Source organism: Mustela putorius, unplaced genomic scaffold (genome assembly GCF_011764305.1).
Source record: "Mustela putorius furo isolate JIRA1106 unplaced genomic scaffold, ASM1176430v1.1 tig00537301_pilon_pilon_pilon, whole genome shotgun sequence".
NCBI classification, from domain to species: Eukaryota; Metazoa; Chordata; class Mammalia; order Carnivora; family Mustelidae; genus Mustela; species Mustela putorius.
The window spans coordinates 1440094-1466445 of record NW_025422439.1 but is presented as its reverse complement, the minus strand read 5'-3'; the positions used below and the strand labels follow the sequence as shown (position 1 = coordinate 1466445).

At 47.5% G+C, this 26352-nt stretch overlaps 1 protein-coding gene across 1 annotated transcript in view; it reads right to left on the bottom strand.

The window, feature by feature from the left end:
- PAPPA (pappalysin 1) overlaps positions 1 to 24665 on the bottom strand; it is a 234524-nt gene extending 209859 nt beyond the window's left edge. The window contains exon 1 of the mRNA XM_004774071.2: positions 23573 to 24665. Within this exon, the coding sequence (XP_004774128.2) occupies positions 23573 to 23996 (424 nt within the window). The 5' untranslated portion in view covers positions 23997 to 24665. The remainder of the gene's footprint in view (positions 1 to 23572) is intronic.
- Between the last annotated feature and the right edge of the window lie 1687 nt (positions 24666 to 26352).

Sequence of the window (26352 nt, the reverse complement as noted above, 5' to 3'; positions counted from 1 at the left end):
AGACAAGAGAACCCAGAGTAGCCCTCTGGAGGGATTCACAAGATCAGGATTCTCTCAGGGGTCCCCCATGTGTCGGCCATGCACATGAGCCTGTTGGACCAGATCTGCCTTTGCAGGGTGGCACGGGACAGTGGGAAGAGTGCCCGCCGTGGCAGGTAGGTCTGCTTTCTACCTGCACTCGTTTTTCTTTCTAGAAACCATTACCGGAAAGCCCTCTGACTCCGTGGGTCTGCTGGCCTTCTTTACTAGCTGGGTGACCTTGGGGGAGCTCAATTCTCTGAGCCTCGGCTTCCCACAGGTACTTCGGGGATTAAAAAGCCTTATCCTATATCCCACACAGAACTCATTGGAGAACGAAAGGAGTTCAATGAACGCATATTTCCTTGTAAACTATCCAGGGGGAAGGCAAGGTTGAGAAGAGTATGCTTACAGGTTCCTGAAACCCATAAGCTTTATGAACACACAGACTTCATGGTGAGTTTGGGTTGGCAGCCTGCTCTTGGGGGCTCCAGGTGTGCCTGCGTCTGCCTCGGGTTCTTGACTCTCCCGCTTGCCTCTTTTGCTCCTACGTAAGCAGGCTCTGTGGACATGGGAAAAGGGGAGGGCTTTCACAGAGCAGTAAACCAGCATCACTGCGGGCTCTACCATTCACTAACTATGTGCCTTGGGAAAGTCAGGGCACCTCTTCTAGTATTAGTCTTCCCATTATTAAGTGGGGTGACAGTCACACTGTCTTCCTCTGCCCCTTGTAGGGGGAACTGATAAGATAATGAACATACCAGGACTTGGCCCATGAGCACAGGCGTCATAACAGGCCTTAAGCACGTGTGTGCTGTGAAGTCTTATCTGTGGGAATCCCAGCTGTGCTGCTTGCTGGCTGGTAGCCGTGGGCAAAATCCCTTTGCCCACCTGATCGTTTTCTCAACTGTAAACTGATAATAACAGTACTTAACACACAGTACCATTTTGAGGATCTAGGGAGAGAATGCAAACACTCATCTGCATAGCATGTGACGCAGGAGCTACACTTTTTATTGATAAGAATGTCTGTTCCTTTCCCTCAGAACTGGGACCAGGTTTTTTGTTTTTTTGTTTTGTTTTTCCCCACCTCTTCTTCTGTGCTATTAAACTTTATCCTTTCTGACAGTCTTCTCTGAAATAGAAAGGCACGTGCCTGGCTCTCTTTTTCACACGTTCTCAATGATATTGGAGCATACAAAGTTTTTAAAAAAGAAAGTGGGAGAGGAAAAAGACAAAGAGATAAGAGGAGGAGGAAGAGGAGGAGGAGGGAGAGAGAGGGGTCTCTGCACTGTCCGTTTGCTGGCTCTGAAACGTTCCCCTAGCACAAACCAGGCCCTAGCACACTTAGGTGGTGATGCTGGAGCCATCCTGGAGAAGAGAGCCCACTTTGGGTCATTTTAAGGACTTGAGGACCTACAGGCTGTTTCCTGCTTACTCACCAAACCTCAGGGACCATGAGGTCTCAAGGACCTTACCATCCTGCCCGCCATATTCTTCACAGCACTCCCAGGCCCTTTACCCTTCACCATTCGTGGAATCGGACATCGTCAGGGCTGGAGGTTCCCTCAAAGGGCATTATATCATCCATTCAAACCCAGTTTGAATCATCTGTACAACGTCTTGACAAGAGAGCATTCATATTTCAAAACTAGAGAACTCTGTGTCACATGAAGAAGGCCTCTGTACCTTTGAGCATTTCTCAACGCTCTCCTTTGGTGAAGCCAAATCAACTCCCTCTCCTTGCCACCCACTGCTCCAGGATCTGGTCTCCAGGGACCCACAGAGTTATTCTGTGCCCTCTAGGACAGCTGGGAAGAGGTCTGAGGATTTGACTGCGTTATTCCTGGCTCTTCTATGCCCCGTGTTAATGTCCCCTGGTCCTGGCTGGTTCATCCACTTGGCCATTCACTGATTCATTCAACACATCTTCACAGGGCATCTACTGTAGCAAGTTCAACCCAGGCATTCAGGGTATGGAGCATGACCAGACACAGGATATACCCTCTTGCGAGAGACCGCTAATCCCTGATGCTAGTAGTACCTGTCCTCCCATTGATGCAATGTGGCTATGGTTAAGAATAATATGCAGTCAGGAACATCTATTATCATCATACCTGCCTCCTTATGTTATCCCTAGGATCACTATTCTGATTTGTTCTAATGCCACTTGGAGCCACATGAACCTACCGATAAATAGAAAGCCAACATTTATGATGTGTCATGTTCAAGGACAAGGACTTTATGGGCATCATCTCACTGAATTAGTATGACTATAAGTTCTCTTGGTCCCATTTTATGGATGAGGAAAATGAGACTCAGCTTCCTTGACTTGGCAAAGGTCTTTTGACTTGTAATCACATAAATAAGGTTATTTGAACCTAGCTCCAACTCCAAAGTCAACTGCTTAACCAATGCCTTATGTTTTTGATGAATAAATATAAGAAAACATTCTTTTAAAATCAGTTGACTATTTCTTCATACAGTCATTTTTCCCTGAAGTTCCAAAGAGTACAGAGTTTTAATTATTTCATTTGCTTTTCTCAGAACTCGCTAAAAGAAGAAAGATAGAAACTATGATTCTATTCATACAGATGGAGAGAGTGAGCCTCTGAGAGAGTGGAGAGTCCGTGTTTGTTCCCCAACTCTGCCTCTAGAGCCTTCTGTAGAATACCCAAAACATAAGCACTCAGTATACATTTGTGGAATGTATGAGTGTAGATATGAATAAATGAATGAAAGAATGAAAGAAAAATATGCCCCAGGCTTGTAAGGATACCCCGTTTGAGTAGATTTTGAAGTTTCAGACCATCATTAGAGCCCTGAAACGAGAGCTGTGGCTGGGGGCAGGAGCGGCATCTTTGTGATACTGGGCAGAAGCCCCTTCTACTTCTTGGACCTCAACTTCTCCACCTGTATGATGGGAGGTTGCGTTCGTAGTCACTAGGTTTGGCTGTGTGAAATACTAAAAGTAACCATGTGGGGTCAAGAGAGCATAACTTAGCTGTGTGACCTGTGGCAAGTTGTGCCCCCTCTCTGGTCCACTTTCTCATCGGGGAAAAGAGAAGACTATGGTGAACTCATTTCTAGGGAGTTTGTTAACAATGCAGGGATAAGATTTCTAAGTTGGGAGTGATTAAGCCATGAACTTTTGCCCTGGTTTGCCACTAACATATGAGTAATCTTGGGCAAATGCTTTTCCATCCAGGGTCACATCATGACTTTTCTGGCCCTGGGCACTTTTCCCTCCCTCCGTAAATATATAGAATTATATTTTACAATTATAGTGGCAGAAAGATGTATACAATCAAGAGGCTGGATTCATCATTATTCACATTATTGACTATTTTCTTGTGAAAATATTGGCCCCTAAAAGTCCCTGGCTTTTCAGGCACCCTGCCAGCTGCACCTAGTAGAAGAGTCAGCTGTGGGTCCACATCTGGACCTTAGATCTTCATCTACAAGACAGCACCAGGAGGGTCTCTGAGTACCTGTAGCCAAACCTAAGGAGCTGAGAGGGATGGAGAAGGTTCCCACATGGACGAGCCAAGTGATAGACATTTCGCAACTGACGCAGACCCACAGCAAGTTATGTAAAAATGCATCCCAGACAGTGTGGGCTGAACTCTGGAAACAAAAGCTCCTCTCTCAGGTGAGCCTGCCATCATCTCATTCTGGCCCACACAGCCAGGGGTGAGCCTTTCAGGCAGGGCGCACGATGGCAAAATGAGACGCGGCCAGACGGGCAGACTTTCACTCCGCTCTGCATGGCCGGTGTCATCCAGGATTAACACTTGCTCTGTCCCAGGCACTGTGGTCAACTGCGTGGATTAGCTCAGGCAGCCTTCACAATAGTCCAAGCAGGGAGGCAGAATTATTATTCCCATTTTACAGATGAACAAACAGAGGCTCAGAGAAGCACAGATATCTTGCCTAAGCCTGAGTAACTCGGTGGCAAGTAACACAGGTGGCACTGGAACCTAGGTAATCGGACATGAGAGTTTGTGTTCATAACTTTTAAATTAGCTTCCCAGCTCGAGGAAAACGGACTGTGTGAGGACAAGGGGCAGTTCTTAATTTTCCATAAATGAAGTATAACAGAGTAAGTTTTCATAGAAGTATGAGCAAACAGAGCTCAACGGAAGGAACATTAGAGACTAGAAGGCCACTCCTAGATGAGTAGCACAGAAATGGCCTTGCAGGAGGAAAAGGAACTGGGTGGGAGAGGCCGGGCAAAGACCTTCCAGGAGAAGGCGGAACATGAGAAAAGACTGGGAGTTGCGCTGTCACCGGAAGGGGGCTCTGAAAAAGGGGAAAGGCCTCCGTTCTTGATGGAGCTGAAGGTGCTCAGAGTAGCAGGGGGAAATGAAATTGCAAGGTCTGCCTGAGGTTACAGCGCCACGGACTGTGAAGGGCATGCCAAGAGACCTGAAGTTCATCCCAAGGACAACAGGGCATCTTTGGTGGTTTTGAAAAAGAGTCCATGCGTGGGGCTGGGTTGGGGGGCATTCATTAGCTTGGGGATATGGTGCTCCTTTCAGTAGGGTCATATTGAGGAAAGAGCCAGGACTCATGCCTCATGCTTCCCTGCCCAGTGCTCATGGGGCAATCTGGAGTTATTCAGACTTAAGACCTATATTGGAAAGCACGGAGTGTAAGCAACCTTTTGAAGAGAGAAGGCTGACAAATTTTTTAGATACTAATTTTCTATTGTATGTGGTTTTTTTTCCCCCTACTGCTTTAATATCCACCAGAAAATTGTGCCTCATGATTGAACCCAAGGGACCTCTTTAAGGCTCTAGAAGGATAAATGGTAGTTAGATCTCCCTGGGACTTCCAAATTTTAATTTTGTTCCACTAGGTGCAGGAAGATCTAGTTCAGCCTTGAGCTTGGTCTCTGGTTGGTGTTGATCAAATACCATCAACCTTCTGGGGTTTTGTTTCCCCAGCTTCTTCCCTGGGAGAAGGCACAGAGTTATCTTGAATTTTCCCTTCTGCTCAGATTCGCTCACCACATAAGTTCCCCACATACAGGTAGTCTATGTCTTTGACTTCATACTCTGAGTGCTTAGCCTGGGACCTGACACATGGCTGACCCAACAAACATCACTGAACGCATGAAATGAATTGAGTTTTTAAGTCAAGACTGCTGTGCATGTGTTAGGAGATTTTAAATGGAAAGTTTGGAGGTGGTGATCATTTTTTTAAACAAAAAAGTATAAAAACAAAACAGATCCGTCACCCAGAAAGGCTAGCATTTCCACTCTGGCTATAAAAGATGCTGAGGTACCGAAAGACTCTGGAACAGAGAAGACTGATGGTGAGGAGGCTAAGGACACTGAAAGGTCAAGGGGAAAACCAAATGTGAAAAAGCGTGGAGGTGGTGCTATGTGTTCTAGGAACACATTCTCTTTAATCAAAAAAACCCATGTAAGCCAGTGGTTCTCACCAGCAGAGATCTTGCCCCACAGAGGACATTTGGTAATACTTATGCAGACATTTCTGATCATCACAACTGGGGCGGGGGGGGTGGGGGTGGAAGCCGCTACCCGCATCTAGTGGGTCAAGGCTAAGTGTCCTACAGTACCAAACATCCTGCAACAAAGAATTATCTGTTCCAAGACATCAATAGTGCCGAGTTTGAGAAACGGAGATATTAGAAACAAGCAGAAGTTACAGTAAGCAACAATGTTTAGGGAAGAAGCTGAATGTGGGGCTAAGAAATTCAGACCTGATCTGAATTGTATGTGGGGGAGTAGCTAGAACATGCAATCTAAGAACTGATTCTGCAATTTTTACTTGCTCTGTGACCTTGGGCAGGTCACTTAACCTCCCTGTACCTCAGTTCCCTCAGCTGGAACCCTAGCACTGGAATAGTATCTATTTCAGAGGGTCACTGCAAAGACTAAAGACAAAACACAGAAGGTATTCAGAATAGTAGCTGGCACATATTACACGCTCACTGTATTAGCTATTCTCTTTACTATGTATAGGTGATGGGGAGCTATGGTAGACTCAAGTTCAAGAGAGAGGCAAAATAGTTCCTTCAGCCACTGATAATCCTAATACTCCCTGAAAAAGGACCTAGAACTGCATGATCATGTGACTGTTACATCCACCCAGTTGAGAATCCTTCTTCAATCAGCTTCTGCTTCCGATGATACTACAGGCTAGAGGTGTCCGAGCTCATCTCACCGTCTGCGAGCATTCCCTGTCTGGGCTCTGTTTTCCAGATATCCACAAAGCCCGGGCCAGCATCCGACTGCCTCTCCAGTCCAGGCTCCTCATGGTTTTAATGAATAAGTGGAAGGAGACAGAGAAAGCCAGACACGAAGACAGTTGGAAAGATGGAAAGGCAGAAAAGCCTTCCATGAAAGCGGCTGCCAGTGATACACACTGTTCACAGGGACGCCAAGGGCAGAGTTGGAGACATATTTTAGAGGTTCGTTTGAGCTCCTGATACTGTGCTCTTGGAGTCCTTGTTTGTAAACAGATATTTCTGCTGACACTGGGCTTTGTAAGGGCGGACAGAATGGGGAGGGGGGTGGTGCTGGAGAGAAAGGCAGGTTGTGTCCGAGAGCCTTAGAGCATGTGTTTGTTGTTCAGAATACAAAGACCTCACTGTATTAAATGAGAATGCTTGTTTTACAAGGCGAGTGGGAATATGATAGGTACATGTCGAAAATGCTTCGGAAACTGAAACAACCCCATGCCACGAGGGCTTCCTGCTCCCTCATGCGTCCAGGGGCACACGCGGAGGCTGAAGGCTCAGAATCACTATCCAAGGGCTTTGGGGGTTGTGGGCAAGTAGAGTCCCAGGTGCGAAGTGACTGGCAGCTCCCTTCTCTGTCCCCCTTATGAAGCCTACCCTTTTTCAAAGATCCCTGACACTACTGCACATTCTCTATTGGTTTTCTACCACCTGCTGACCTATGGGTGGAAGCTGTTATTGATCTAAAATATTAGTGTTGATAAAGGAGCCTCCAGTAGTCGAGAAGCAGATCCGGAGCACGACTGGGAATACTTATAATTATGTAACTATGCAAGCAGAGCAGCTGAATTTTTTCAAAGTCGTTTTCAACTGCTAAAGTGGAGTTTTCAAATTGTAGTCCAATAGAAGCAAAGGACTCCCTGGAAGTATCTCTGGGGATTTTTTTTTTTTTTTCTTTTTACCCCCTCAAGGACTCAGAGTGGCCTAAGAGCAAGAACTGGAGTCTTCTAACTCTTGCCCCGGCCCTAGCACACAGCCTGGTACATGGAAGATTGTATGGGAAGAAGGGTAGATGGAGGAGAGGGTGTGGACAGATGGAAGGTTAGAGGGATGAAAGGAAGGGGGGATGGATGGATGGACGGACAGACGGACGGGAAGAAGGGAGGTGGGTGGATGGTTGGGTGAGTGGTTGAATACATGGTTGCACAGATGGGAGGAAAAGAAGGAGGAAGGAAGAGGGGGTGGGTGGATGGATGGATGGATTCATGGATGGATTCATGGATGGATGCAGGGACAGAAGGTGGGTGGCTATCTGGATCTGCAGACTCATGGGTGAAGTCCACAGTGAATAATTATGGTTAGGGCCACCTCAGGCTACATTTGGAAGTGTACTTGCCTATTTTAGAACTCAGAGAAACTCAGACCAGAGTTTGAATAAACACAGTTGGAGATTATATTTCGAAGGAATAGACTGACTTCTTCTCCAAGGGAAAAAAAAAAGCCCTAAATTCTATTTACACCAACAAGGATACAGATGAAGGAAAGTGCAATTCCTCAGTCTGATATGACAACTCAACATCAACATTCTCATGTTCACAGATATCCTGGAGTGTTCAGATTTTAGAGCTGGGTACAGGTTTCAGGAAATGACCTCATGTGTCCCCTGCTATTAGTCATTTAAGTCATCATTTAGGCACCGTAGACCCCTTTATGAAACTGATGACAACCTCTCCCCAGAAAAATGCACACCTTCAAATTTTTACAGAAAATGTCTCAGGGTTCATAAATCTGTTCAAGTTCTCCCAGACGGTTCAAGAAAACCCTGCTTCTCTGTTGATCTAAGATATCAGTGCTATTCAGATATTTTAGTTGGGAATGGTATTAGCAAGGAAATGCATGGCAATGATATTAACCAAAATACTAAGTCATTACTAAAATAATACAACCAATAATAAATGTACACCTTGATAGTGATATAACTGGGATTCTACTCTTGGCCTCATGCCATTTATTCTCCACCTCAAGGTTAGAGTGATCACCATATCCTGTAACTTCCTAGTTCAACTGGATTATAATCCAGATTCCATGACCTGTACTGCCTCAAACCACAGACACCTATCTCCCAGTGGCTTACACACCTGTTCCCTCGGCATCTTTGACTCTCGCTGCCTCATGGTCTCCCTGCTAGCTGTGTTCTCCCCCTCTCTCTGGAACTGTCTTAATGTATCTTTTCATATGGCTTACTTCTTTCTCATCTGTTATTCAAACATCTGCCTGAAGACCTAAACCAAAGTCTCTCTACTCCAGTCTTCTCTAATGACTCACTTTTATCACTCAACATTGTTAGTATACAAGACATTACAATTTTATAAAGTCTATGAGGGCAAGGACCTGCTCTATTTTACTCATTACTGTATCTTTAACAGCGTCAAGCACATATTCTTTATTGACTGACTATGTGGCAATACACAGAGGTTTTCTGGAAGCTTTGGTGTTATCACTACCACAGCTGTGGGACCCTAGGCAAATCTCTCCCCCTCTTTGGGCTTCAGACTTCTCAGGCATAAAAGGATAGTTTGGGTCCTATCCAACTGCAGGATTTGGTGGTCTGAAACTTGTGTGACCAAGTTCCAGAGGGCCAAGCTCAAATCCCAGCACAATATGACAGGATGAAAGGAAGGGTCAGGAAAATTGGGCTCGACTGCTCCTCTGCTCTAATTTGGGACAGAACTTGGGATAATTTTCTTGCCCCATCTGGACACCTGATTCTTCCTCTCAGACTTGAGGGAACTGGCCCAGATGTGTTCTCAATTCACATCATTTACACATCCAGAAATGTCCCCACAAATCCTTATTGAACTGCTGCCATGTGCCAGGCCCTGGGAAGGTGCCCTGAGCACAGCAGATATGATTCCTCCCATCGCAGAGCTCTCCAAAGCACAGGTGACGGTCGCAGGAGGAGCACAGGCACATCCCACACAGTTCGTCCCTCTCCAGGGATGGAGAAGCTGACAGAAAACCATGGGGAAAAGTCCTTCAAGCTAACAGAATGGTACGCTGGCTTAGCACACAGAAAGGGAGACAGAGTGGTAGGGAAGGGTGGGAAGAACACACACAGGTAACTGGTCAGCCCAGAGAGATGAGGAAATACCTAATGGCTGGTGCCATTCAAACATGTTTGCCTTCACTGCTTGGCCCTTACAAGGATGCGTGAGGTCATTTCTCAAAGCTCCTTTCCTTCACAGCACCCACTTCCAGTCACCTCATCTTCTCCCATATTGGGAGCCATTTCCAGTTTACTCAACAAAGTTCTGAGCATGGGTGGGAGGGGCTGGTGCTGTGCTAAAGCAAAGAATAAACAGAGACGAAGACAGAAATGGTCTCTGCTCCTAAGGAGCTTGGGGAGAGAAGGGGAGAGGCAGACATATAGGAAGGCAAACACAACAGAGTGATAAATGCGATGAGGGGCAGATGTAAGGGGCTGTTAGACTTGATTCGGATGGTGATGGATGGAATTGTCTAATCATTTCCTAGTGTCCTGCTCCTCAAAGCTGCTCCGGGCCAATGTCTTCAGCTGAGACATGAATCAAAAAGTGCTTATTGTTCTAATTTGATTTAAGGTTTTACATCTAAAATGGCATCCACGACAGACCCACATGCAAGGCAAAGCACACACTCCACATACACAGACATGCCATCTACTTCACGAGAAAGTCTCTGCCCCTTCCCAATGGAAGGAACCTCGTAGGCCTCTGAAGCACAGAGCACTTTCTAGCCCTGTAATAAACATAGGTGTATAAGAACACAGTGTTTCTGCCTCTCTGCTTTCCCAGGACGCTATTAATTGCTTCATTATAGCAGTTACCATGATGTTATGTATCTGTTTACCTGTCTGCTTCCTCTGCTACGACTGGGAGCTCCTCAAGGGATGGAACTGTGCCCTCCCTGTACTTCGTTTTCGTCCCTCCCTCCTGGTTCAATGTATAATATACAGCAACCATCCATTGATGATTGGATGGATGGTTGGATAGATGGATGGATGGATATTTGGTTGGATGGATGGATGGATGTTTGGTTGGATGAATGGATGGATGGATGGATGGTTGGATGGATGGGTGGATGGATGGTTGGATGGATGGACGGATGGTTGGATGGATGGTTGGATAGATGGGTGGATGGATGGTTGGATGGATGGACGGATGGTTGGATGGATGGTTGGATAGATGGATGGATGGATGGTTGGATGGATGGACGGATGGTTGGATGGATGGTTGGATGGATAGGTGCACAGAAGGCAGGCAGGCAGGAAGGTTGGTTGGTTTACTTCTAATAAAATGCCATTTCCTACTGAACCTCTTAAAATGCTGAGAACAGAGCCTGGCACCTAAGAAGTGCTTAAGGAACCAAACAGCTGTATGATGTTTTCTAATACGTCACTAATGTGAACCCACAGATGTAACTGTCATCCTTCCCACCCCCACCATTCCTGCAAAGGAAATTAAAGTGATTCAGTGCAAGGAGCACTGATCTGAACGTCAAGAGATCTGAATTATAGTTAAGATTTTGCTGCCAATTGCTGCCTCGCATTAATCATATCAGCTTAATTTGACAAGTTACCGTGCCTGGACCTCAGTATCTCCATCTATATATTGAGCACATTTGATAAAGCAGAATGTAATCATCACTGGGAAAGGGATGAACCAAAGGTGGTGTTTGTTTTTACTGGATCAGATCTTATCGGTGCAATGGGACTGTTCTATAAAGGCATCATCCTGAGAGCCTTAATCGGCGCCAGTGAGAACATACCACAAAATCAGCCATGACAATCTAGGGTCATTCTCCTACTCAGAACCCCATAGTTCATGTAGCATGATCACCTGCATACAGCCCAGATTCAGCTCAGGGTGTACCAGGTCGCTCCTCGGAGGGTGACGGTGGGCCTCTGTCGAGCAGAGCTTGGGGAAAGGACCTAAGCTATGATTCCCAAACAAGGGGTTCAGAAAAGTTTTTGGCAGGCAGCAGCCTTGAAGTCACTGTCTATTTCCCAGAAGACTACTAATAGGTGAGAAATGCTCTCATGGATGCCAATGGCCTTTTGTTCAAAAGTCACCTGCAAATAAAATATATTTTGCATCCCAAAGAGATTTCTTAGCCACTGTCTTTGAAACCTTACAATGTTCATTCAGATTCTCCTACTATCTGCCACCCTTCATTCCTGCCCTATTCATTCTACAGCCAATCTCGAAATGTTTTCGTTAGTCACTAGGGGTACCCCTTTGGCTCCTTCCTTCCTTCCTTCATGCATGTATCCATGCACATATCTACCCTCTCATGGAACATTTACTGGACAACGACTGTGTTCCACGCCATGCTCTAAGCCTGTGGATAAAGATAAAATTAAACTGGCCTGAGTTTGAACCCCAGTCCCACCACCCTTTAACTGTGGGGTTTTGAGCAAGTCCTGTAACTCTCTCAACCGAATTCAGAGGGTTCCGAGTGTAGCACTCAGCACAGGCCAGCATATAGTAAGTGCTCATTATAAGCTTGCTGCTTTTATTACTGTTCTTACCGCTGAGAATGTGTACTTTCTCCCAAGGGTATACAAACAGCAGATAGAGGATTCCAGATCCTGAGGTCACCACAAGGTCTCACAAGATCAAGGGAAGCAGATGGAAAGGTCCCCCCCATCAGGAAGGAGGGAAATGGATGAAAACCCAAGCAACAGATATGACTTCCAGGGTACTCAAGGCCCAGTAAGAACCTGATAAGGGGGAGAGGGGGAAATCTGAGAGGAGAGCAAAGCTCGGGATTATGGGCTGCGGTGCACACACAAAACAAATCCTTTGCAAACAGGCGAGGGGCTGAGAGGGGGAAGACCAAGGCTAAAATGTGGCTTGGATTAGAGAAGACGAAATGTGAGTTGAGGAGGCATTGAAATGCACTGCCCCCTCCCCCCTCTGTTTTGAAAGGCCAGATTTCTTTTCCTTTCTGACTGCTTCGCTCAAGGGGAAATGGAATTAACCACTGTGTAATGTTTTTGAGTATGACGCACGGGTTAGGTCATGTGCTTCGGTTACGTAATGCAACATGCCTGAGGTTCCCGAGTTCTCTCTCTCGGAATCTTTAGACATGTAGCTGGTTTTCCAATCCAGTTGTGCATTCATTAAACAGAAATGAACATAGTACCTTTATAAGCCAGAGGCTGTTATAGGCAGTGGAGACGTCGAGATATCCCCAAATAGGCACACAATTCAATATAATAAAGAACTGTAGGTGTTTTAGTATATGTGTGCAGAGGGTACAGCGGGGACGGATGGATTAGAGGTGGGAAAGAGTCAGGGAGGGTTTCGCAGAAGAAGAAAACCTTGAGCAGGACCCCGTAGAGGCAGAAGAAGTCTGTAAAACGGCTCAGGGGAATATAGGAAACACACCAACTAAAGAAAATGATGTTGTGGGGAAAGCCTAGGGTATCTGGGGTGAATTGCAGATAACGCCAGTGTTATCAAAGGGCCTCTAGCTAGAGATTCACATTTTCGAAACATTGTTGGATGATGGGGGACAGACTGAAGGGGCACAGAGCGGAAATTGAGGCTCAGAGAGGCAGGCATTACAATACTAGGGAAAGAGTCAAGGCAAAAGGTGCAGGGAGACCTAAGCCAGGAAGACAGAAGGTTGGCTATAAAAACGTTAAGGAGGTAGGAAAGACTGAAATGGATGACCGAGTATGGTGAGTGATCTATCTAGAGTGGGTGACACCAGATGAGAACACAAGGAATTTTGGAGAAATGATAATTCAGCTTTGGACACGTTGAGTTGGAAGAGCATGTTAACATGTCTAGTGAATCTAGGAGTCTGGACTCCAGAAGAGCTGGCAGATAAATGATGCTCATCGTCAGAGAGATGGTGATTACTTGATGGGAAAGGATGCAAAGCCAGGGGACAAGCTGACAGAGACCTGGCCTAAGACTCAGAGGACAGAGGACCTTACCCAGCTTGCCCACTGCTTTGGACCAGTCTTTCCCCTACCTACCCTCAGCTTCTCATCTATGGAAAGAATGGCTTTGATGTATCCTTCTGACTCACCAACCTTGGTTTTTGGGACTACCTCAACTGTTAGTTCACAAAACAGTATAGTCTGGATTCATTTCTTGGGTTCTCTTCTCAAGAACTTTGCATCTCTTAGAACAAGGCCATCTTGTACCTGACTGACCTGTTATCGTATCATTTTCCATTTTTTTAAATCAGCCTTTGTAGCTGAAATATCTACAATGTCACATGTGTTCTTACGAACATATATGGTCATATTCTACCCAGCCACATTTCATGTTGACAGAGCAACAGGAATTAAGATGGAATGCGACAGATACGGAAGTAACTTCTTGATGACCAAGGAGACAGGTCCACATTAGACCCATGAATTTCCTGAAGGCAAAAGACCTTACATACTCCCCATAATTATATCCATGGATGCCAAGCTATGACCTCCCACCTTCTAGACTCTCTGTCTCTGTTTCCTCCAAATGAATTGAAACCTGAGACCTTTTCTGGTTCTCTAAAACTGAAAGAGGGTCACTTCTACTCTTCTAGGTCCCATGAACCTTGGGTCTATAGCAGATAATATTGAAGAACAAATGCTATTTTTCTTGTTTAAGAAAAATCTAAGTGGACAAAGAAACTGCATTAGGTGTGTGGAAGAGAAAGAGAGAGAGGAAGCAGGGGAACAAGAAGGAATAAGAGGTACTTCATCAATGACAGCTGGGTACTCGCAGAAGGAAAGCAGGCTAACAGACGGTCACGGAGCACAGAGTTTTAGTATTTCACTTCATGGAATAATCTGATTAACATGATAAGCAAGACTAACAGGTCAGTAGCCACCATGATGCCCAGGAACTTATCTGAAATGGCTTTTGCATAGGAAGAAATTATGGAATGTGAATAATTTAACCATGAGCCAAGTAAGTGACCACTGGAAAGGTGACTCAGTGAGTTTTTGGGTATTTGTGGCACTGATTATTAGCAAAATGACTGAGACGCCTTCCAGCTATTCAGAAGTACCAATATTAGATCAGTAATGTCTTTAGTCAGTCTTTGACTAAAATTCTACTCATCAGTACCTTGCTTTTTGATATAAAGCTTTCTGGGGACACATCAAAGTGCATATATGTCCATGGAAGAGCAACCTTCTAAGTTGTTGTCAGTCAATGAAACAATGAAACCTTAGCAAGAAGGAATACCGGGTCATTATTCAAGAATGAGTATTGCCAGGGGCGAGGAAGCAGAAAGTGTGTGGGCACCCGGGCCTTGAGGGGGATAGGCACCACCTAGTGGAGGAAAACGCACCAAAACCAGGAAGAAAACTGAAATTATTGCCAAGTTCACAGTTTTGTCTTAGGTCAGTCCTGATTAGGATTATAGAAGCCTATGAGATCTCTGCTAGGAGGGTCTCTATGGCAAAGATAAATTCATCCCTACTCCAACTGTACAGATGAGGAAAATTGGCCCCCCAGAGGGAAAGTGACTGGTCCAAAGTCACACAGTGAGCTCATGACTGGGCAGGTCTAGAACTGACACCTTCTAGCTCCTAGCCCATGGCTCTTCCTTCTCCATTACACCATGGTCTTCTCTAGATAGCCTTGGGTCTACTCAAGACTTCCCCAATGCCACTTCTCATTACCGTCTCCCCTGACCACCCAACTAAATCTCACTCCTCCTGTAACCCCACTCCTACAATGTGCCCCAGGCTTCCTTCTGTTTTCCTTCATGAGCAGGTCGATGTGTGATATAGTCACTCACTCATTTACACTCTGTGTCCACCTCCTTCCCCCATCCCTGAACACAAACTTCTTGAGATATCCCTATATCTTCCTCATATGCTCAGTGCTCTGGATGCAGGGCCCCACACGGAACCTGGCATGTAACAAGAACTCAATAACGACTTGCTGACTGATGCCTGGGCAGGGGATGGACACATTCTTACTGTGTTCCTTGCTTTGATCTGTATCCCTTAGACTCTCTATAAGGAGGACACATGCTTTCGTAATACAAAACAATAGAGTGTTTACAGTTTTGCCTTTCACTTAACTTTATGTTTGATGTTAAGACTGAAAGTAACATATCTTTCCGCTTGGTAAGGAAGGGAAAGACAATCCTAGGCTCTGTCAAAGGAGATAAGCCTCCAACTCAGAGTTATTGAGAGAATTAGAACTAACGTGTGGCAAGGTGGCAAGGGTCGGTCACACATAACACCAACATGAGTTAACGTTTACTGGGCTTACCCACAGTCTAGATTCCATTACTAAGCATTTTCCACATGGAGGCTCAGTTAATCTTCAAAACAACCCCATGAAGTAGGAGCCAGTGTTATTCGCATTTCACAGGTGGGAAAAGTTTGGCGATGTTAAGTAACTTGCCCAAAGTCATGCATCTAGCAGGTGGGAGAGTTGGGAAATCAAACTCAGGCCATCTTCCTCTGGCATCCTACAATCAAGCACTACAAAATACTGCCTTGGTAAATTTAGGCTCCTTTCCCCTATTTCGTGATAGTGTCAACTTCTCCTGAGATTTGATAGAGATAGGTCCTTCCCCCAGATATCGAGGAGTTTCTAGAAGGCTCCCAGGGCAGTTGGAGATGGAGAGAAATGAGGAGCCAGAAAAGTGAGAAATAGGAATATGTGGAAATGTGTGTTTGTGTGTATGCATGTGTATTGCCACAATATGCTTTGGACTGTCACAGTGACTTAAAGATCCTGGGGGATTCTTGGGCATGGTATCAAGACGCTAAATGCTTCCCAGTGTGTGAGATGGTTCTATACAACCAAGAATGTCCTCACTCAGAAGCTTCTTACTGCCCAGCAGGGCTCCAGTGGCCCCACCTAGAGGCACCTGGGAAGCGCCCCCTTGAGCTCTCCAGGATGGCCAGCCACCTGAGCTCAGGAGAGTGCAGAGAGGAAGGCAGAGGGAGCTCCTAGTATCCAAAGCCTGGACTGCATCAGGACTTTCATTTGACTTCTGTGTGACCTTGGGAGTGTCCCTGACCATCCCCAAGCTGGCACCTCTGAACTGGGACACCTATCAGCTCACAGAACACGCAGGGATCTACAACTTTCAACACCTCCTACAGCAGTCAAACTCTTAATTTATTTTTAACTTTTTATTATGGAAATCCTTAACCATACCTGGAGGGACACACGAAAAATGTACTGAAACCCATTGTTTCTATCACCTATTCTCAACAATTGTTATCAGTCTGCTGACTTCCTCTCATCCAGCACAACCACCATACCTTTTTTTTTTTTTTGGTGGGGGAGAGGTTGGGTCATTCTAGAACATTTTAAACAAAACAGATATAATGTAGTTTAACCCATAAATACTTTGGGATGCATTTCTAACTGATTAGGGGCCTTAAGTATACATAATAACATTACCATTATCACACATGAACAGAACTAACAATAATTCTTCCATGTCATTCCCCGTCCGTTCAGCTCTGTTCCAGTCCTTCAAATGGAATCTTGTAGAAGTGCGCAGTTTACACAGAATAATCTAAAGGGAAAGTGGGAGGGCACGGGCAGAAACCTGCCCTTCAGCATCTCTGCAGGGGATCCCTAAGATTGTGCGGCACAGTTTGAAAGCTCCTGTTCTATCCCAGCCCTGCCTTGTGCACCCTGAGAATACGGAGGCCCAATGAGCAGTTGTCAAGGTCAGGCAGCGAGTAAGCAGTAGGATTCCATGGACCTGTGAAGGTCCAACGTCAAAGGGCTCCCGTGAGATCACAGGTATGAAAAGATCTGCTAACTCGATCACTATTTATCATGTGCAGTGGGAATGAGGATAATGAAGGAATGACCTGGATGGCACCAATTCCTCACTTCTCTCACCTTCTAGCCCCTCCTCCTCCTGCAGACATGTGGACCAGGTTCGGATCTTGGCCAAGAGCTTCTGCCACCACTGTCACACCGGGTTTCTGTGACAACCCGCGGCAGGGGGATGTTGAATGTAACCACACTGGAAATTCTGTCCCCTGAGCCCTGGGTCCCACAGTTCAGGAGGCCAAACCGGTACTTGAACTCAGAGCTCCCGAGGCCCCATTTCAGGTCTTCAAAGGAGCCAAGGGGCCAAGATCCACAGGTCAGTTCTCAGTTAAGTATTTCCAGTAAGTGCATCAAGGCATGAAGCAGAGCCTTTGTGCAGCAAGAAGAGACAGGCTCAGTGAGAGAAGGGAAGGGGACCAGCTGAGTGGGGAGACAGGCACTTGCTGGATTCCTGAACCCTTGGCCTTAGGTTCACAAGGCACAAGCCAGCTGTCAATGGGGTCCTCCTACCCAGCGCATTAGGGATCCTCCCTCCTCTTCCTCGAGACAGCTACAGACAGTACAGGTTTCAGAGTAGTCTCAAAGGGGAGGCTCTGAAACAAAAGGAACATACTCCTTCCTATGGAACTAGCCCAGCGCAAAGTGGAGAATGCCTCGGAAATGAGCTTCCGTTCCTTCTCAGCCAGGCTCCCCTTCCAACCACCTGAGGAGTTTCATTTAAACTCAAATGCACAGAACTCCATATTACCTCCCTACAGGTGTGTTAGCACTTCAGAGGTGACCCCTGATGGAGAGAGTGTAGTTTCACACACAAGAATGTCATGGCCATGGCACCCAGGGGTTTGGGGAGGGGAACTGCGAATGAAGGGTCGCTTCTCACGTTTGGCAACTCAGAATGGAGACAGGTAAAATTCTCTGAAGTCTTAGCCACTAACCATCTCAGTAATTAGGAAATGCTGCTTCCCCTTTGGGCCTCAGTTTCCCCTCCTGCAGAGCAAGGACACATTGAACTGGATCAGTGATTCTCCCCACTGGTGGTCCTTCCAAGTTACCTGAGAAGGCTTTGAAATACACCAGCACCCAGGCCAACCCCACACCCCTGACATCAGCATCCCTGGGATATGGCCCAGGCATTGGGATGTTTGAAAGGTTAATAATTCCAAGTGTTGCCAGGGTCGTGAACTACTGGATGATATGGTCTCCCGGGCCCCTTTGAGAAGGCACTGTTGTGAATATAGTTTAATTCTTAGCCCTTGTATAACCCTGGCCCTCAGTTTCCCTGTTGCACAATGAGCTGCCTGTCCCGGTCCATGCTAGGCTGACAGCGTACGACCCACATTCCCAAGCTGCACACCTCTGAGCCTCAAGTTTGCTCCCCTCCCTGCAGAGGAGCGAGGGTGATGCAGACTCTGTCACCCCAGCCGGCCACGTGAATGGCTGCTTGGGGAAAAGGGGAAGTTGAGGGCATCCGGGGAAGGAGCGAGAGGCATGTGACTGGATCCGTGACCTGGACCTCACTATGACCACTGTCTGCCTTTTGTTCCCCAGGGTGCACACTCTCTTCAGTGCTAACTGGATTTCTTATTCATTGGTCCAGTGGTTCTAGACTTCCTCTGGCTCTTACCACCAAGGGGTCATCCAAGTAGGTCAAAGAAGAGGAAATGAAAGTGCAAGGAAGGGATTTGGGGGGGGGGGTTATCTAACTGTCCCCTGAGATACGGGGTCTACTCTAGATAAAATCCCCTGTAACTCCAGAGGGGACACCCTAACAGTGCAAACAGGCCCAGCTTGCAGAAGGCCAAGTTAGCAAACTGGAAAAGGGAATGTGGTTACTTACTGGATCCCGTCACCGTTGACCGAGTCCCTAATAGGAGCTGACACTGTGCCAGGTACTTTCTGCATGTTTACTGCATTACAGTGTCCTGGGATCACTATCCCCATTTTACAGATGAGGAAACGAAAGGATAGCGAGCTGAAAAAATGACCGGATTCAAATCACACGGCGGAGAACCGGCAACAGATAGTCCAAGGCCCGTCTGCCTAATCTGGCGCAAAAGGAGAAACAGAACTGCTAGGTCAAAGCCAGGGTTCCCAGTGAGACTTAGACTCATTTTCTATCCTCTTAAATCTGTAGGGGCATGGTCAGCACCCAGAAACGCGGAAAGGAATGGGGACATTCTGCAGCAGGGCTAAAGAAGGGAATGTGAGCTATTTCTCCTCTCCCCAGAAAGACTGCTGAAGAGGGAACGGATGATTAAAACTCAAGTTCACATCTGGGCTCTGCCTGCCTGACGGCCTGTGGGTCTGTGCACTAAGTCACCTCCGCTGTGTGTGGCCCCTCGGAGGCATCCAGGAAGAGCGGCTTTCCTTCCTGCCTTTCGGTGTCCTCAGTCCATAAGGGGAAGACTGAGCTCTGGGAAATCACGTCCAATACTAAGAGGGAAGTTTATGGAGAACTTACGATCCACCAAAGTCCAATGCTGAACTCTCTCCCTGCGTGAGCTCATTTAATGAGCAGGTACTTCTGCTGTCCTCACCTTGTAGATGAAGCTGAAGCCCAGGGGAGTCAACTAGCTTGCCCCAGGTCACCCAGCCAGTTCAGGGCAGAGGTGGATTCTCATGTAGGTAACCTGACGGCTGAAACTGGCTTCTAACCCTTGCAATATTCTAGACTCCGCATGTAACTACGACAGTCCAGGGGAGAGCTGTATGAATAGAGGGACTCCCTGAAACCCAGCCGTCCCTCTTCCAGCACTTCTGAAGTGGGGAAACTTCAGGCACTCTTTGTGGGGGGTTTGGGTAGGTAGTAGGAAGTGGGGGCTGGAGGAGGGAGGAAACAAAAAGATTCCTCTAACTAGCCAGCACACTCAACAGCCCAGCATTTGGAACAAAAGAAAAAAAGTGTGGCGAGCAGAGGTGCTGGACAGGATTCAGGTAAATCCCTTTCGCCTTCAGAGCAGGAATTCTGGATCAGGAAGGGATGGGGGGGGAGGGCACCACTTGTGGGGTCCACATTTCACTTATCTAACATGTCAGGAGAAACTTTAACAAGATTAACGGCTGCTCCGGGCCTCTGCTGGATGGAGCAAATTGAGTCTATTGTTTTCTTTTTCTTCTCCTTTCTCTTTCTTTGCACTGGAGGGTTTTTTTTTTGGGGGGGGGGGGCTTTGGGGATAAGGGGCAGGGGTCTGGATCCTGGCTGCTACAGGACAAAAGCAAAGGAGTGTGGAAGAAAGCCCCCCGTCCTGGACTTGAAAGGGAGCCCAAGCGGCTGTGCATGAAGGCAAGGTTGGGCCTGGGCGGGCGGTGGGTCCAGGGACAGGGAAGAGGTGATGCTGTTTACTAGGCATATTTTCTCCGCCGTGGGGGGGGGGGGGAAGGCCCTGGAAGGCCGCGTGGCTAAGATTAAAGCCCAGTTCCTGCCATCCAGGAGCTGTGTCAGCTAGCAGCACCGCTCCCTCCCATCCCTGTCTCCCTACCTGACTACAGAGAGAACTGGGGTGCGTACAGTGTGTGTGTGTGTGTGTGTGTGTGTGTGTGTTTAACCCCTGAGGACCGCTTTCCCTGTAGTCTTAAAGGATTCTTCAATTCTCAAGACCTTCCATCATTGGCGGGCCCACAGGAGAAGCCTGGACACAAGCACTTTCTAACTTTGGCTTTGTTTTTCTCTGCATCAGCTTTTCCCTTTTTATTTATATATATAAATATATATATATATATATATATATATATATATATATTTTTTTTTTTTTGTTCTTCCCTTTTGGAAAAATAAAAGGCATGTTTTCTGGGCTTCAGAAGCACGCTGCTACTTCCCTCCTTCCCCCTGCCTCTCCAGAGCACGCCTGTCTGAACTGGTGTCAGTGAAGTTTGAACCGGCGCAGAAATAGCATCCCGGGCGGATCTGGGAGCACAGCCCGCCTACCAGGAGCAGCAAGGCCTGCCTCTGCCAGACGACAGACCCGGTTAACAGCACCGTAAAATTAGACCTTTACGAAACCCAATTGAATCCCGCAGCAAAGAGTGATGTAAGGCAGCCTGGCCTGAAAGCCAGGCAGCAACCCTCTGCCTGAAATAGCAGCGCGCTCCCCGCTGAGAAACGCCTGCTCTCTCAAGATAGGGGACCAGGGATTCCTACTAAAGTGACGGCGACGCCCAGCCAAAGGTGGCCGGCGGAGGTCAGGCGGCAAACTGGGCGTCCGGAGGTCGTGGCTGGGCACTGGGCGTCCGGGCTGCCCACCTAGGCCCTGCCTCTCCCTGCCTGAACTTACAGGGACGAAGGAAGAAGCCGAAAAAAAGTGCTTCTGCAAAGAACCTCTGTTTGTTTGCTTTTTAATTCAAGGAGAAGCAGGTTCTTTTTAGTCCAACAGTCTGTACCGTGTGGAGGATACGCAGAATGAGTCTTTTCTGGCTCAGGGCCAGGTGTTTACACACCGCCAATTCTGGCTCAGACTCAAGGAGGGGAGGGAAAAAAAAAATCCACCAGAATCCTCGGGAGAAAAGCTCCTGGCTTTCTGGTACTATACGAGAGCTGCGCCTTTCCATTCTTTCTTTCTCTTTTTTCTTTTCTTTCCTTTCTTTCTTCTTCTTCTTCTTCTTTTTTTTTTTTTTGCATTTTGAGAGGAATGTTATTTCCACACATAAAATGGGCCAGGCATTTTATACAAGCAATAATAACTTAACGTCCCCCATCCAATTAAAATATTTTACTGCACAATCTTTGTGTGAGAGAGTGAATGAGTGCTCAAGAGAACGCGTGTGAAGAGAGGCTCCTTGTCTGAATTACAGACATTTATAAAGCCAGGCTCCTGTGGAATCCCAGGTGTTATATATATATATTATTTAAAAAAAAAAAAACAAATGTATTTACTATCTTTTCATTGATGATACCTATACAGCCTTGGGCCCTCCCCTCTTGAGGAAAAGCATTCCAAATCACTAGCGTGACAGGTAAAGCTCAGGAAAAATCAGATCTACTCCTTTTTTTTTTTTCCATCCTCTCCAAGCATCAGGCTCTATGCTTTTCCGATGTTCCGAAAGAGAAGTAAACATATCATATAGCCCTGAATAATCACCATCATTGTTATTATTATAAATAGCACTTTACCTCCATTCTACAGTATACCCCACTTCAGGTACCTAGGACCTGGAAGCTAAGAGTGAATGAGCTCAGTTTCCCTCTCTTTGGGGGGGGGGGAGTCAGAGAGAAAAAAATAGCATGTGATGACGTCAGGTGTGGGGGAAAGTGACTTTCTTGCTCTCTGTTTGGGATCCGGAGACTGGGAGCTTTGGGGCTAGATTCTTGGTATAGCAGCAGAGTTTGGGTCCCCCGAAATGGGGTTCACAGAAGGAGAAGAGCGTCAGCACAACGTCTGAGAAAGTCCACAGCAAGACAGAATGAGGCAGAACTGCCGGAAGAACTCACAGCTTTCCCTTCGAAGAAAGTGTGTGTGTCTAAGGGGGTGGGATCGCGAACCGCCTCCACATGTTTCCTGGCTGCAGCAAAGGGGGAACCCCTACTCTCACTTTAAGACGTCCTAGGACATGGCAAAATTGTTTGTGCAGGAAGGGAATCTCCCAGTCTCAGTCCAAAGAGGCAAACTTTCCTTCTCTCCACCCGCGCCGCCCCTCCTGTCCCCCCCACCCCAGCTGAATTAAAAGCATTGCCACAGATTCATTTAGAGGGGGGAAAAATGGATATTGGAGCATTTCTAAGGTTTGCAACCCTTGCAAAGTGTCCGGTTTCACTATGGGCTTTGCTGTGGAACAGGGAAGGGGAGGGTGAAGAGGGGAACTCAAATTCATTACGGGCTCTTAAAAGTCCCAAATGAGGAAAGTGCCCCGTTTCGCGGCAGAGCCTGGAGAAGACTGGCTGGGTGTGCGTTAGGAAGGTCTTGCCCCAGCCCGGAGTGACAGGCACTGGGCTTTAAAAGCCTGGGGACGGGATGCAGGGGTGTGTGTGTGTGCATGTGTGTTTGAGGCAGGGGAGAAGGGGGTGCATCCCACAGGCAGGCATCAAGCAGAAAGCAACTTTGGGGCACTTCGAGGACTTCTAAGTCCTTCTGATCACAACCACCCCGTTCTTGCAGGCTTTCAGGGTAAAGGGCCCAAATGAAGGTTGGGGGGGGACCTCATCTCCATTAAAAAGTCAAAGAAATCAATAACCCCCAGGCCTCTTTTCTCATGCCTCCCTATTGGGTCACCCTCCCCTCCATCCCAAACAGAGATGGTCCCTGGGACCATCTAGAACACAATATACGAGGTACGGGCACAAGGCTTTTCAGGGACCAGCCCTCACTGCGTGCCCCAGCCCGGTCTCGGGCCGCCAGGAGCACTCCCTGAGTTCCTCCCCGGGGGCTAGGCAAAAAGCTTTCCCAGTGCGCCCATTCCGCAGATGGGGCAAAGTGAGGCTCGCAGCTCGCCCGGGCGCCTCAGTGCCTCCGGTCAGGGAGTCTCCCACCCAGACATACCCGCAAGCCCCCAACCGGCCCGCCACCCGAGCCCGGGCACCCGCCGGGGCGCCCTCGCCTACCTGTGATCACCGCCGGAGACCTCTGGCCCCCCTCCGCTCGCAGCCACACTTGCAGCGTGAACGCGTCCCGGGGCAGCTCGAGGTCGGCCCGGAGGCGCAGCTGCTCGCCTCGCCCGCTGAAATAGAGCGCCCGGCTCGGCGGGCTCGGCTCCTCGGCGGCGCCCCTCGCCTCCCGCTGCTGCCGCCGCCGGGGGACGCGCACGGCTTCCCAGGCACCGCCCGGCGGCGGCGGCGGCGGCGGCGGCGGAGGCGAGGCGCGGCGGCCGCGGGCCGCCCGGGTGGCGCAGGTGGCCGGGCCGGCGGCGGGGCGCGGGGGGCGGCCGGCCCGCGGGTCTCTCCGGGCCCGGCGGGGGCGCTCGGCCAGCCCGCAGCCCAGCGCGGCGCTCAGCAGCCCCAGGCGCAGCACCCAACTCCAGAGCCGCATGTCCGACGGTCCCCCCCGCCCCCCCTTCGCCCCTGCACCGCCGCCCGGAGCTGCCAGCTTTGGGAGCCTCGGCGCCTCGACTTTCTTCGCTTCTTCACCCTTCTTGGGCGAGCCCCCCCTTCCACTTGCTTTTTTCTTTTCTTTCTCGCTTCCCTCCTCAAGGTGTGTGCTCCACTCCCCCCACCTCTGAAAAATACAGCCCAACTCCTCCTGGTTGGCAATTAATTTCTCTCCCCGCTCCTTTATCTGCCTTATTTTTTCCCCTCTAACAGCTGGTTGCCTTCCTCCTTGTTTTATTTCATTTTATTTTATATGATTTCTCGCTCTTCAAAAAAATAATAATAAAAAAAAAAGCTCCTCTAAGACACTGATCCGCTGAATTCCCTCCCCCCAAAAGATGCTCTAATTTATTTATTTTTTGCGTCCTTTATAACACAAGCCACAGCCCCCTTCTCCCCCCCCCCCTCAGTCCCCCCTCCCCTCCCTCCTTCTTCACAAAATGAAAGGAAAGAGGGGGGAAAAAAGCCCTCAGAAGATGAGTAAACAAGCGTATGCTAATCTGCTCCCGAGCGCTCCACCTTCCCAATTGAATGAGTCCCTGTTCAAACTGCGGGGATCATGACTAATCAATCAGTTTGGAGAGGCCGAGCTACCCAGCCTTCCTCCACTTCGCCGTTTGCCTCCTTCGCTCCCGCTTCTCCACCCCCTCCTTTTTTTTTTTTCTTTTTCTTTTTTTTTTTTTTTTAAGAAGACAATCTTAAAGTAACAATTTAATGAAATTCTGTACACACCCCCTTTCCGTCCTTCCAGCTCTCCTCATTCCTGCTCAAAACACACATTCCTGTTTTGGTTTTGTTTTGCTTGCTCTTCCCCCCTCCTTCAGCACCCACCCCCCCTTATTATTATTATTATTATTAATTATTATTATTATTATTTTTCCTCCTGGCGGGAGAAAAATCTCTCTCTTCACTCAGGATCCCCTTTGCAGTCTGCTGGTAAACCTCATCCTTCTCTGTAGCACAGAAAGGGTCTTGAAACTTGATTCTCTGAATTTGTTGTAGTGCTGTCTCTCCCTCTCTCCCTCCGTCTCTCTCCCTCCCTCTCTCTCCCTTTCCTTTTCTCCCTCTCTCCACTCCCTTTCTCGCCCGCTTCCTCTTTCCTTCCTCCTTTCCCCTGTCTTTTGCCTTCCCTATCCTTTTCCCAGCTCAGAATTCCCTTAAAGTTATGCAGTGGTGAATGTCCCTTCTCCTCCCTGAGCCCCCAGTGGTGCTGGCTTCAGCGAGTCCAAATGTTGTCCCCCAAATCCTCACGGAATCACCAGGGACAACCAGGGAAAAGGCATTTTCCAAGGCATTTGCCTTTCCAAAGCTTACACTCAGCACAACTAGGTCTCTTAAATACTCCTGAATACTCAAAAATATTCTAATGGCTGTTGGAAATGATTGTAGTTTTCTATTAAAAAAAAAGAGAGAGAGAAAAATATTAATTTGCCCGTTTTCAACCCAAGAAATTCAGGTTTTCTGAAACTGTTCAAGTCACAGGTAAGGATCTGACCATTTGCTGCTTTGTGGATCTGTTTTGAACTGGGACATATATGTAATATATTTTTGCTCTTTTTCTCCCCCCCTCTTTATGGAACTCAAAAGCTCCCCCTTATGGCAAAATAGTTCTCTCTCTCTCTCTCTCTTTTTTTTTTTTTGGTCCTTCCAAGTGTTTAATAACTCAAAATGAGTTAGCAGTAGTGGTATTACAAATTATTAATTACCAGTATGTTCAAATAATGTCATGATAAAAAAATGCCGTGTGAGGTTTGCGTGTGGACAGCATGCTAAGGAGCCTGAGGCGAAATTTGCTCCACAAACCAGGGACTTTTCCTCCCCACACACTCCTGTCCTCAGGGCTGCTCCAGATCCTTCCGGAGAGCTGGGATCATTCCTGGACACTTCAGGGAGAGTGAACACCAGTGGAGAATATGTGTTGGTGAAAGTATGCAGATTTGTAGAATGAGCAAATGACTCAGACATCCCCTCTATAAAAGCCGGAATGTGGTATGCAGGGATTATGGTATTATTCAGAAAACAGGAGATCCCAGATTCAGATCTTCTTGGTTTGGGAAGTACTTGCCATAGGCTCTAAGGCCAAAAATGTTTGAACTCAGTTTCTCCAGTTATGAAATGAAAATGACATTATATTAAATATGTTTCCAGTCTGAAAGGAAAAGGTCTTGGGAGGTACAATGGCATAGATAATGGAATTTGCCCGAGCAAATCATTCACTTTCTGCAATTCCAAGTCATTTATGAAAGTCAGGAGGTTGGCATTCAATAAAAAAAAGAAAAAAAAAAAAAAGATCTATG